Source organism: Microplitis mediator, chromosome 9 (genome assembly GCF_029852145.1).
Source record: "Microplitis mediator isolate UGA2020A chromosome 9, iyMicMedi2.1, whole genome shotgun sequence".
Classification (NCBI taxonomy): domain Eukaryota; kingdom Metazoa; phylum Arthropoda; class Insecta; order Hymenoptera; family Braconidae; genus Microplitis; species Microplitis mediator.
The window spans coordinates 22,213,460-22,228,147 of NC_079977.1; the positions used below are offsets into that span (position 1 = coordinate 22,213,460).

The following is a 14,688-nucleotide window of genomic DNA, read 5'->3' on the forward strand; positions in this document are numbered from 1 at the left end:
TATATATATATATATATATATATATATATATATATATATATATATATATATATATATATATATATATATATATATATATATATGTGATTACTCTACTGATTATTTTCTCCACCGAGAGTGCCGTTGAGAAGAAAAGAATTTAAAATTATGTACTTATTGTTTAAAATGATTACGTACAAATAAATAATTTTTAAAAATGAAATTTTGTGCTGAAACTTCTTTATTAAAAATTTTAATAAAGTACCCCAGCAGTAGGGATAACTCACGAGTGAGTATAGTGTCATCATTTTTCATGTCGCTTGCTCGAGGAGGATATCATAAAATGAGTTAAACTTTTACTCCCTATCCCTGATTAAAATACATTATTCGTTTCCAATATTATTACTCTAATAACTTCTATGTTATTTATTCCTCGTCGTCCATCACAGTGTTGAGAAGTGCAAAATATGAGTAAGATTTCTGTATAACCTAAAATAATTATATTACTCAAATAACGGTCGTTCTGGTATAGATCCGCGCAACCAATAAAAAATTCAGCTGTTCACTAGATCTGAATCTATTTTTAAATGAATTTTTCTCTATAGATGGCTGCTTATAATTACCGATAAATATGTTTCCATGGAGAAAACAAAAAAATAGCCAGCCTTCATTTCCAAAGGAGTCAATCCTTGTATTAATCCATTCAGCACAAGCTGCTTCGATTTAGGCCCAATATTGTTTTCCCATCCGCAAGCATACATAGATTTCCATAATTTATCATTCTATAATAAAAAAATTTTGTGTTAATTATAAAGTGATATCTCGGAATAGAAAATATTCCAAAAGTGAAAATAATGTTTTTTCAATGCATGGTAAATGTAAATATTAATTATTGGATAAGTCCCAGTGACCTGCTGATGATTAATTTCTGTACTTATATATTAGAGGCATGTGAACCCGGATAAAAATATGGCCGGAAAGGCCAAATTTCGCCGAAACCATTGAATTTTATTCAAAGAGGCCTAAATTTAGCTAAAATCTCATTGAAGTCGTAGAATGTTATTCGAAGAGGTCAAAAGTTGGCCAAACTTTTATTATGTTTAATAAAGAGACCGAAAATTGGCCAATAATTGAGTCAGCCTTTCGGTTTTTTTAGGCCTTGTTATGTCCGACTTCGCAAACTTTTTAAATTAATGTTGAACATTCCTACGGAATAAATATTCCATTTTCTCATAAGAGAAACCAGGATAGATTCAAATAAACTGTACAAAACATTGTACCAGTTCTCTTTTTCTCATGTCTCTCATTCCCTTATTCTTTCCGGCTCCCCACTTAATTTTTCAATGGTCTTCCTATGCGTGGTGACACCCACAATCAACATAGACTTAAATTAAGTTCCGTCAACGGGACATCTCATACTTTGTAAGACGCTGCAAATTCCCCCTCCCTAGACTCGGACCCCATGGTTGCATCTTAAAATTTTTCAAGAGCAAAATCACTCTACCGAGCACCGGTTTGCTTTACGGTTATCAGTTGATTAGTTTCAGCGAAGAGTCGCAAATTAGGTACAGCAGTATCCTTGGACAATTTCTCAAATAATTTTATTCAGGAAATAAAATTATCAAACCAATTAAATAAATATACACTAATGGAAAAAATTAAAGGATAAAAAAAAATTCCAAATTTTTAGGCGATTTTCAACAGGCCCTAACTTTGAGAGAAATGGTCGTACAAGAAATAAAAACAAAAGGAAATTGTAGCTCCAAGTGTCTACTTTTTGGATTAGAACTTCAAAATTTTTTACCGTCAGCGGTTTTAGAGTAATCTTAGAAAAACCAGCGACAAAAAAATTTTCAAATTAAAAAAAATTTTTTTTTTCGGTCTTCGGGCGTAGAAAAATTTTTTTTTGCTTAACCACTATGAGGATCGGATACCTTCATTATTCAGCTTTAATTTCTTTTTTTATGGACCTTGATGCGTCCACTTCTCGCCGAGATATCGGTCTTCAAATGGAAAAGGATCGTTTTGTCTTTGATTATCGATATCTCAGAAACCAATGATCGCACAGAAAGTCAATGGTAGGTTTTAAAAACTTGAATAAACTCCCTTCAACGATTAGCAATTGCTTTTTCGAAAAATAAATTTTTTCCTATCGTCACATGAATTTAAAAATGCAACAAAAAAAGGGCTTTTTATGGTTTTTTGGGAAATCAAGCGCTGAAACGAAAATATTGTGGAAATCGATAATGTCAACTGTGCATTTTACAGTTCAATATGTCCACAAAAACCCTACAAAGATCCATATCAATCCAACCAGCCATTTATTTGTTTCACTCGATCAAATTTTTGAAAAAATTAAAGGATCACGTTTTTTGCTCTGAAAAGCTCATAATCTTTAACAAGATGAAAACAAACATTTTTTCGGAGCTTTGTCCACAATTTTATTGTAGACAGTGCTTAAATTTCCAAAAAAGAAAAAATGTTTTTTTTCGAAATAAAAATTTTTTCAAAAAAATTTTTTTTTGGGATAACTTTAGGAAATTTACACAACCAACACCCAATCATTTTTAACACGTTTACATTGCTGCATTCCGTGATTTTCCTGATCTCTCAGTCATTAAATTAAAAAAAAATTTTTTTTTTTTTAAATTTTTGTTTCGAAAAAAAACTTTTTTCATTTTTGGAAATTTAAGCACTGTCTGCAATAGAATTGTGGACAAAGCTCCGAAAAAATGTTTGTTTTCATCTTGTTAAAGATTATGAGCTTTTCAGAGCAAAAAACGTGATCCTTTAATTTTTTCAAAAATTTGATCGAGTGAAACAAATAAATGGCTGGTTGGATTGATCTGGATCTTTGTAGGGTTTTTGTGGACATATTGAACTGTAAAATGCACAGTTGACATTATCGATTTCCACAATATTTTCGTTTCATCGCTTGATTTCCCAAAAAACCATAAAAAGCCCTTTTTTTGTTGCATTTTTAAATTCATGTGACGATAGGAAAAAATTTTTTTTTCGAAAAAGCAATGGCTAATCGTTGAAGGGAGTTTATTCAAGTTTTTAAAACCCACCATTGACTTTCTTTGCGATCATTGGTTTCTGAGATATCGATAATCAAAGACAAAACGATCCTTTTCCATTTGAAGACCGATATCTCGGCGAAAAGTGGACGCATCAAGGTCCATAAAAAAAGAAATTAAAGCTGAATAATGAAGGTATCCGATCCTCATAGTGGTTAAGCAAAAAAAATTTTTTCTACGCCCGAAGACCGAAAAAAAAAATTTTTTTTAATTTGAAAATTTTTTTGTCGCTGGTTTTTCTAAGATTACTCTAAAACCGCTGACGGTAAAAAATTTTGAAGTTCTAATCCAAAAAGTAGACACTTGGAGCTACAATTTCCTTTTGTTTTTATTTCTTGTACGACCATTTCTCTCAAAGTTAGGGCCTGTTGAAAATCGCCCAAAAATTTGGAATTTTTTTTTTGATCCTTTAATTTTTTCGATTAGTGTATATACTATATATTTATAACAAATATAGAAAAGAGAAAGAAAAGTAGAAAAAAGTTATAGCAGTGAAGAAAATATATATTAAAATATACAGCTCAAAGAAAGCAAAATAAAATCGCATAGCGAAGGAAAAAAATTTATAATACAAAGAAAAAGAAAATTTCAATAAATAAAAAATTTGGAAAATCCAAAAGTGCACGCCTCGAGCGCTCATATTACAATAAAATAAATTGTTAATGTTTTTTTTATATTACAAAATTTTTTAATAAACATCTAGACATTCCTTATTTTTTTTTTTTAATTTAGTTAATTGGATAAGGGTAGACATCAGTGACCCATAATCCGATTCCTCAGATCTATGTTTGCCCAGAATTGTTTTACTCAGAATCCGTTTACACAGAATTCTTTTACACAGAATTTTTATCACCCATAAATTCTATAACCCAGAATATCTTTAACCCAGAAATCCGATTACACAGGATTTCTTTTACCCAGGCATCCGTTAACACAGATTCTTTTTACCCAGATTTCAAATTTTTCAATTGATAGTTTAACAAAAATTCAATAAATGGCAAATAAATAACTATTTTTGAATAATTAAAAAAAATAAGTAGCTATTTTGAAAGAAAAAAAATTAAAAATTGACTCTTGAGCCAAGGCTGGCAAACTTGGACGTTAGTGCTACGATATTCCAGGTATTAGTAATCAGTCCTATGCTAGCATAGCCACCGTTACTATGTAGAATAGGGGGGGGGGGGATTACTCTGCCCGGTGACTCCCGGAAAATCCTCGTTTCTATGTAACATAGTAATGGTTACCATTCTACATAGAAATTAGAACTATTTTTTTCTCTCCGTGTAGTGTGGCGGTTCCGTCACTCGTTATCCGAAGATATTAAATCCGCGACAAAATATCCGAAGACATTTTGTCCGATAGACAAAATAACCCCGGACTAAATACTCGGCAGATAAAACATCCCCGACAAAATATCTTATAATATAAATAGTACGGTACCCTTTTATCATAAATCCTTAATGTCGCCGACAACTATTTTCTGTTAAAATTGGTTTCAAAGTGATGTGTTTAAAATTTGATTTTTGCTAACTAAAAACAGATGGAGCCACGGTTCTACACAAAAACTGTATATTTTTTTTGGGACAGCGAAAAATGTTAATTCAATGATGATTTGTCACTTGTATATCTTTGAAATACCTGAACAATTAATTGATTTCCGAGAATGCACCAATAAACTAAATGGATCAAACCAGATCCGAGCATAATAACATCTCGGAAAATGTTTCTTTTCCTCTTGAGTGCCTGTAAAATAAAGGATTATATTTTTAAGGTAGTTGACCTGCTACAATATTGTCAAAAAGTTATGAGCCATATGCGCGCGGGTAAGGGTAGATTTGGTGGTATCTTTTTTGCATCGTTCCAATATATATATGATAGGGGATAAAGAACCCCTGGTTAAGGATCCCGATTGAATCCGATTGAGTTTAATCGGATTTCTCAACCACACGGAAAAAAAATTCTAGTTAAATTTACAATGCTAACATCGTAATTTGTCCTATTAATTATTGTATTGGTGGACTAGACATTTCACATCGTAATTTTTACGATGTAGGGTTGGAATTTTTATTTAACAAATAATACTTCAGACAAATAATACGAAGTCTTAAACTCTTTAATATAAATTACGATGTAACATCGTAAAATTTGAAGAGAAATTTTAAATAAAAGATTAAAATAATAAACGTTCGGCAGTTGGATTCGAACCCGAGTCCTTTCGAGTGCGAAGTGTCCGACGCCTTGGACCACTCGGCCACTGAAGGGCCTACACTATAAGTTATTTTTAAGATCCACATAAACGACTTGCGGAGGACCCAGTTACTATTTAAAAAGTACGATGTAACATCGTACTTTTTATAGCTTCCATCGTATTATAACAGAGGCAGCACTGTAATATTTATTTTGTTAAAAAGTAAATATAAATATTAAATGTACGATTAAATATAGTTTTTAAAGTGTAATTTTTATTTATTTTTTTTTACGATGTTAAATTGTAATTTTTTCAGTAATTTTTAATCCTAAAAGTCTTTGTTAAAATTACGATGTTAAATAGTAAAAAATATAACCCACATAATAAATTTTGAAATAAAACATTTAAAAATTGACATTAATAAAAGTCTAGTCCGAGATTACGATGTTAACATCGTAAATTTTGGTAAAATTTTCTTTCCGTGCAGGGAGGTTAGAAAAAAAATATAAATAATCATACTCACTAAAGCCATTTGAAAAAGTCCAATACATGTCAATAAACAATCTGATGATATTTGGGCAAACAATACAACGCTATATGTACTGTTAAATCTGTCGAGAAGGTTTATTAGTCGACGATGATGCTTAACACAAAGTCTAAATCTTTTTACAAATGAATCATTTTGAACATTAGCTTCTTCCGATGAAAAAGGTACAAATGCACGTATTTTTCTTTGTTCTGGAGTTACGCTGAAATACTTGTAGTTTTTAATTGTTCTGTATTCTTCTTCTTCCATTGAAAAAGTGGCACGAGGTATATCGAGATCATTGCAATGACTATAGTTGGCTCTTAGTATAATCACTTGAACGTCAATCCATCTTATAAATCCCATAATTATTGGGTCGTATATTACAGTCCACATGCATTCGGTAAATAATCCGTAAAGTTCAAATACAAATACAAATTCAAATATCGGGTCCGGTTCTTTATCAAATGGAACAACAACACGTATTGGTAATTGACGTGTCTTCAATATTATTGGCAATGGCAATACAAGTGTTAACACAACAAATGAACAGGCGATTATAAATATAATAAAATCCATATTTTGGTAGGTTACTCCTATTCTGACGGCTGTTAACGCTCCTAGATCTAAGTTGAATAATTAGCTTAAGAAGTGAACAAATTAACTTTTCGGGCATTAAAAATTTTAAGTATTTATATGCCCATAAAAATTCGTATGATATGATTATTGATAGAAAATCATTGTAATTAAAAATTTATCTTTGACTCCCCGAGTCGAAATTTAAAACGTATCTTAAGCGTCTCAGGCGTTGGAAGCGCGTTTAAGAGGTATCAGGCGTTAAGAGCGTGTTTAAAACTTTTCAATAATTTTTTAATTCCGATTAAAATTAAAAACGTCATGTACTGGGTATTAAGTAAATTTTTTTTTTTTCCATTTTCCGTCAAGTTACGACCTTTTGATGTTTTTTATATAGTGGAAAACCTCTATGATGTTTTCATGATATTTCGGGCCAATATGTGATATATGGGGCATAATGGATCACGCGAAAAAAAATTAGGAAAACGGTTGACCCTAAATGCCATCCCTACAACTTCCCGCTTATTCCATACTTAAGCGCTCAAAATTGAACTTATTACGTTCTTGAGCTGAAACGTTTTAATAACGCTTACAACGTCTGAGACGCTCGACATACGCTTCAAACGCCTAAGACGCTTGAGATTATAACAGGGTATATCTCAACCTTGCCAAGTTTGGCCCCTTTATTAATTGATCTTAATAAGGGCGCCACTGGAAGATAAGACTCGGCCTTCCAGAACCGGAGATGTTTAATTTTATAAATCAGGGTCGTTGAAATATATAAGAGTGAGGAGATTGAGGGATTAAATTTATTTAACACACAATTGTATATTAATATAATTTCACTTTTATTTAACAAATCACAATTATGCCCACCGGGCTTTTATTCCTTATAACTATTTTTAACAAAACCGTCCACCGGACTTCTTTTTCTTACGAACTAATTAACTAAAATTTTGTCCACCGGACTTTTATTAACTACACGAATGAGTCCCTTGGACTTTTATACGAAATAGCCACCGGCCTGATCCCCTGGATCTTTCAATTAAAATAAAATTAGTCCCCTGGACTTTCACGAAATTGGCCACCGGCCTGATCCCCTGGATCAAATTTAATTAAAACAAATTGGCAACTTGCCAGATCCCCTGGATCTATTATTTTAAAATGTTTCCACAGGAAACTTAATTTTTCTCACACACACACACACACGTTTTAACACTCGAGTCCCCAGGACTTTATTCACTCTCACACACACGCGTTTACAAATCATTATTTTACCGACGACTTCACACACACTTTTAATTAATCTCAAATTTGTTTAATTGTCCACTGGACTAAATTCCTATCCGTAATTTTCAATTTCCCTAACGGACCCAAATTACGGTAAATTACGGTAAACCCACCGTAAATTACGGTAATCCACCGTAAAATACCGATTTACCGTAAATTACGGTGGTTTTACCGTATTTTACGGTGGTTTTACCGTAATTTACGGTGGTTTTACGGTAAAATACGGAAATACGGTAATCCACCCGAATTTTTTACGGTAAATTTATCGTATTCGACGGTAAATTTACGGTATACCCGCCGTAATTTACGGTAATCCACCGTAAAGTACCGATTTACCGTAAATTACGGTGGTTTTACCGTATTTTACAGTGGTTTTACCGTAATTTACGGTGGTTTTACGGTAAAATACGGAAATACGGTAATCCACCCGTTTTACGGTAAATTTATCGTATTCGACGGTAAATTTACGGTATACCCGCCGTAATTTACGGTAATCCACCGTAAAGTACCGATTTACCGTAAATTACGGTGGATTTACCGGAATTTACGGTGGTTTTACCGTAATTTACGGTAAATCTACTCGAATTTTACGGTATTTTACGGTAGATTTACGGTAAAATTACCGTAAATTTACGGTAAATCAGGTCTGCTAGGGTTATAAATTTACTGACGCTACAATTTTATTTCTGTTACATTTTAATAACGACACTTTTATCAACACGACAATTTTATATACTTTCAGTTTTTCAAACATCAGTTTTTGAGTAAAGAATTTTGTGACGCTGAAAAACTGACGCCAACGACTGACGCTATCTCTCTCTAATTCAATTACAACTAGTCTTCACGTTAATACCCAAATTTCATATCAAGAACTGACTTCCATTTATATTAATTTTGATTTATTATAGTTTTATCGTTATCACTATTTTCACAGCACTTTTACTTTTCGTTCAATTTTCAATATTTTAAATTTTGTATTTGTATAATATTCTTATTACTAAATTGATTAATTTACTATATACACTTCTTAATATTAGATTTATTATTTATAATTTCTGACCCTCCTGCCGAGAAATTAAACTTTTTAATTTATAATTAATGTTTAAGAAATTCTGGCCTTCTTGCCGAGAATTTATCAGACGGACCGCGTGTAAATTTATTTTGAATTCTAGCCTTCTTGCCGAGAATTTATATTTTAATACAATGAAATCGGAAATGGCGACTGCCCACGAATTAACTTAATTATTATTAATTAATTAATTACTTAATAAATTGTGGCCACTTGTCGACGATTTCTTTACCTCTCCTTAAATTTTTCCAGCGATCGTGGCGTCCTTATTTACTGCAGCCTTCCTGCCGATTTCCGTCTGACTCCGTTCGTTTTTCCAACAATTTAATACTCCTCAATATATATCTGCAGTGATGTACGTCGTCACCCGTCTGGTGTCTATGCCGGTCCGTCCGACTGTGTCTGTCTTCACCTCGTGCACTCACTTATCAAAACTAAGTTCGCGATCCTTCGGCCCTTATCGGAAAATCCACCACTCCAACCTATTTTCTAATTGGGTCTTTGGGACGAGCCCCTTAAATTAGCGCGCCCGGCGACAAGTCGATGAAATAGTAACGCATATGGGGTACTATGGGTAATTAATCAACCGCGGGAAATCAGGTTGATTTAAAGTTGAAAATTTAAATTTTTACCCCGTTACAAGATACGTTTTAAACGGTTACGTAACAAATGATCCGAGGACAATTGATCCGCGACAATTAATCCGCGACAACTGATCCTTGCGACGATTGATCCGTCGTTAAAATACGTGTAACATGAAAAATTACGCCCTTTTTTCACTAATTTTGTGTGCGTGTAACATAAAAAATATACTCACACACAAATTAGTGAAAAAGGGCGTAATTTTTCATGTTACACGTATTTTAACGACGGATCAATCGTCGCAAGGATCAATTGTCGCGGATTAATTGTCGCGGATCAATTGTCCTCGGATCATCGGTCGTGTCACCGTTTTAAACGCCTGAGACGCTTGAGATACGTTTTAAAGTTTGACTCGGGTCTTTATTAGAATTTTTCGACCATTAAAATCTCCCGATGAAAAAAGATTTTGTCTAATCATATATGATTATATATGTTCATATATATGATCATATATGATTATATATAATCATATATGAAGTTATATATAATTATATATAATTATATATGACTCCATACATAATTAGATCTGATCATACCTGGCTGTTATGAGCCCATATATAAGTCTATATATGATCAGATCTGATTATATATAAGTCTATATATAATTAGATCTGATCAGATCTGATTATATATGAATCTATGTATAATTAGATCTGATCATAACTGGCTGTTATGAACCCATATATAATCATATACAAGTCTATATATGATCAGGTCTGATCATATATGAGTCTATATATAATTAGATATAATCTAATATAATAAATACCTGGCTGTTATAACCCCATATATGATCATATATAAGTCTATACATGATTAGATCTGATCAGACATGATTGATACAAACCCATATATAATTAGATCTGATCAGACATGACCGATATAAACCTATATGTAGTTATATATGTCTATGTATGTTTAAATCTGATCAGACTTCATTGATATGAAACCTATAAATATAAATATATATATATATATATATATATATATATATATATATATATATATATATATATATATATTAAATAATATGACAATTTTTTAATATCAATGTTATTAGATTTTTATTAGGGCTCTACATCTAAACCGGCCTAACCGGTTAAAAAAGTTAACCAGGTTAATTAGCTGGTTAGCTGGTCAGCTCAGCTAATTTAACCGGTTAACTTCGTTAGCTTGGCTAAGCAGCCAAAGGCTTAACCGGTTAACTCAAATTAGCTAGGCTAATTAGCTGAGGGCTTAACCGGTTAAATGGTTAATTTTTTTTTTCATCTATTCGCTACTTTATCTTAAAAAATGTTTAGGAAATATCATATTTCTTCAATTTTAGACCGAAAAAGCTATAACAAAAAATTTATACTATTAGTTCAAAAAAAATTCACTCCAATTTTTCGAATTATTTAATTAAAAATATATCGCGTTACTAATGCCAAAAAGGTGTATCTCAAAATATACGCCCTTTTGGCTCTGGTGAACCAAAAAGGCGTATTAAAAAATTTTTTTTTTCGGATAAACTTGGAATGTTACAACAAAATATATCCAGAAAAAAACGAAAATAAAATTTTTTTTGACATACGTCCTTTTGGCTTTAGTAACGCGATATATTTTTAATTGAATAATTCGAAAAATTGGAGTGATTTTTTTTTAACTAATAGTATAAATTTTTTGTTATAGCTTTTTCGGTCTAAAATTAAAGAAATTTGATATTTCCTATACATTTTCTATGATAAAGTAGCGAATAGATGAAAAAAAAAAATTAACCATTTAACCGGATAAGCCTTTGGCTGCTTAGCGAAGCTAATGAAGTTAACCGGTTAAATTAGCTAAGCTGACGAGCTAGCCAGCTAATTAACCTGGTTAACTTTTTTAACCGGTTAAGCCGGTTTAGATGTACAGCCCTAATTTTTATTCTGTCAACTATCAATCAAACTTAAATCCCCAATACTTAAAAAATATTCAAAGGTTTCGGCAGCAATTTAAATGTATAAATCGATATCGATTAATATACGAATATTTATATGTTTATAGATAAATCGATTTGATTATATGTATCTAATGAATTCTACTGTATTTTATGTACAAAACCAAATTCATCATTAAGTGCATTATTTACGTAGGATATATCAATTTGACTATTTGAGTTAAGTAATGCCATAAACGTTTCTTAATTGTAAGTGTATAACAGACTAGAAGATCAGACTACAAACCATCGATAACCAAAGTTAAACAGCATCGACGTGGGACATTAATTGGACGGGTGACCTCGTAGTAAAATAATAGTCAATGGTTAATAATTTTTTTTTTTTTTTATTTAATTTTAACCGACATTTATATTGATGAAGACAATTAATTCTAATTAAACTACTTAATTAATAATTTACAGATATTCTAAATGAGATTCTAAAAATGACTATATTCGTTCATGCATGATTATATATAATCATATATGATCATGTATAAACAGATCAAGTTATGTATGATCAGACCTGGCCAATTTTTGGATCTGATCATATATAGACAATTATGCATGATCATATATGATTAGACAAAATCTTTTTTCATCGGGCTAGTATTCATAATCTGTCATTGCGTCCATTCTTCATATATATTCACAAAGTTCGCAGGAAAGTGGGCATAGGATGTTAATGAAACACTGCGTGTTGATGTAAATATGTTTTCTATGTAAACATCTTATTGGTTATGTATAACTTATTTTAACATATATGTGTTTTGTAATTAAATTTTAGATGCCTGATGAAAGTCAAATATATGACCGAAACGTCGCAATGAATTGACAATTAGTGTTTTGATTAACATCCTATGTCAACTTTCCTGCGAACATTGTGAATATTAAAATATAATTTTTACTTGAGAAAACTGATACTATTAAAAATAAAAAAAATAAAAATTAGTACATAAAAAAGTGCACACCCCAAACACTCAAGTTATAATTCAAATAATCAGGTATTAATTTCGAGATGATCATGTGTGATATCATATATGATCATGTGTGAACCCATAGGGTATATTTAGACATTCTTAGAATTCATCATAAATGTTATCATTCATGATGGTTGATCATGTTTGAAGCTGCAGTAGCAAATAGAACATATATGATCGTTGATCATACATGATAACATGCGTGGTCATAATTGATCATGCATGATCATAATTGATCAAAATAAATTAGAAATTATATTATACATGATCGTTGATGATTTTTGCCCTAGCAGATCCGAATTACGGTAATCTACCGTAACTTACCGCAAATTTCCGTGACTTACCGTAATTTACGGTAAATTTACAGTAAAGTTGCGGCAATTCACCGTAAAATTTACGGCAATGCTGCGGTATTTTACCGTAAATTTGCCGTAAAATTGTGGTATAAATTCCGTAATTTGCGGTATTCGGAAGAATTATCGAAATTTGTCATTTTTACCGTAAATTACGGTAATTTTACAGTAAATTACCGCATTTTTACGGTAATTTACCGTAATTTGGATCCACTAGGGTGAAGCTGCAGTAGTAAATGGAGCTTCAAATATGATCATACATGATAACATGTGTCGTCATAATGCTCGACCATGTATGATGATACCATCGCGTTGGAGGAGTGCAAAGATAAAAAGTAATTAAATGAAATATATACATGTTGACTTACCTGACGAGTATTTCAAATCAGCAATAGGTCTATAAATATCATTAAGGAGCTTACGAATAGATTTTTGGTGTTTGACAAGTGTGAAAGCCTTTATAAATGCCGTCACCATTGGAAATATGTAACCCAAATTATAGGATACTTCACCCAGGTCGTCAAAATTAACAATGAAATCAGCGGTATTTAGAATAATGAGAGTTGTCGTCATCACCCAATTGAAAATTTGGAACACAACTATCGCAATATACCTACCTCGCGGTTCATTATTAAATTCAAATAACCCCCAAATTCTGTAAATTAAAAAGTAAAAAACAATTATAATTATAAATTATATGAACATTGTTTTTTTTTTTATATTATTATTCACTTTGCTAAATGCAACCCAATGTCCAAAACTTTGCGGTGTGAATCTATTGGCCTTTTTTCCATATTAATATGATTTTTTTTTTTTTTTTCAATTTACCAACGTATTACTTTAAACAATAGTATTTTTACCTCTGACATCTGTTTATAAAGGCTAGGCTATAAAAAAACCGCCGCCACCTCACAGTAAATTTATGAATAATAAATAAATATTTCACACCTTAGAGGGGCGTGTTATTATAATATGTACATATTTAATATCAGTGGGAAATAATTTAAAAAAATTTATAGAGGCTGAATTATTTTTAGGTAAAGAAAGAAAATAAAATAGTATTGCCCCGAGTCGAAATATTAGACGTAAATTGAACGTTCTTAACGTTTTGAACGTAAATTGAACGTTTCGGACATTAAAAACTCAATTTTACAGCTTTCAACTTATTCAAAACGTAGATTGGAGTATCATAAATCGAAAAGGTAACTAAAACCTATTTAGACTTACAATAAGAAAACATAAGCATACCGAAAAATTTTTTTCATCGATTTTGTACTCCTGGATTATAATCACGTCAATTCTCTAAAATTTTGTCGTCCGCTTTTCTGGCTCTTAAATAAAAAAATTCGTATTTTGAAAAAAAAATTTTTTTAGTTTCATACTTTTATCTTTAACACTTATATCTTTTCATATATTATGATATCAAGGTTATTAAAATTGTGATTACAAATATTAAATAAATTAATTAATGTTATCATAACTCATGAAATTACTAATTTTTTACGAACCAAAATACAAAAAAAATCGTTCAATTTACTTTCAAAACGTTGAAAACGTCCAATTTACGTTTAAAACGTTCAACTTACGTTTAATATTTTGACTCGGGTGATAATAATAAAAAAATTTTTTCAGTGGTAGCATAATAAAATTTTTACTTAAGTGTTAATTAATTTTTTTTTTAACTTCCCGCTAAAATATTGGTTTCGGATCGATTTTCGAAAACCGAGTTTTCAACAGATCTCGACATTTTGAGGTCCTAGGAAGCTATTCTGACCAATTTCAGAATGTCCGAGTATATGTAAGTGTTATAACTTTTAAGCGAATGCACCGATTTGGCTTTTTGAGGTGGCGTTTGAAACGGCTCATTAATTCCAAGAATTTGTGAAAAATTGAGCATAATCGATACAATGTATTCGGAGATATTCAAAAAATTTAATTATTTCAAGAATGTTCTTTTCTGATAACTTGTAATCTACTCGATGGATTGATTCTAAAATCTAATCAACACAGAAACTTTGTAAGCCACGTCAAATGCCACCTCAATTATC

General features: G+C 31.2%; 1 protein-coding gene across 3 annotated transcripts in view; it reads right to left on the bottom strand.

Moving 5' to 3' along the window:
* Window positions 1-91: 91 nt before the first annotated feature.
* The window catches only part of LOC130675141 (uncharacterized), a 42,046-nt gene continuing 27,449 nt past the window's right edge, over window positions 92-14,688 (bottom strand). For 2 of the 3 annotated variants that reach the window (XM_057480657.1, XM_057480655.1), the window contains exons 2-6: window positions 13,009-13,295; window positions 5,771-6,399; window positions 4,698-4,802; window positions 603-761; window positions 92-468 (exon numbers count right to left, since the gene is read on the bottom strand). In XM_057480657.1, the coding sequence (XP_057336640.1) occupies window positions 406-468; window positions 603-761; window positions 4,698-4,802; window positions 5,771-6,399; window positions 13,009-13,213 (1,161 nt within the window). In that variant the 5' untranslated portion in view covers window positions 13,214-13,295 and the 3' untranslated portion in view covers window positions 92-405. Of the gene's footprint in view, window positions 469-602; window positions 762-4,697; window positions 4,803-5,770; window positions 6,400-13,008; window positions 13,296-13,372; window positions 13,500-14,688 lie in introns of those variants that run through there. The other variant, XM_057480654.1, reaches the window with a different exon arrangement.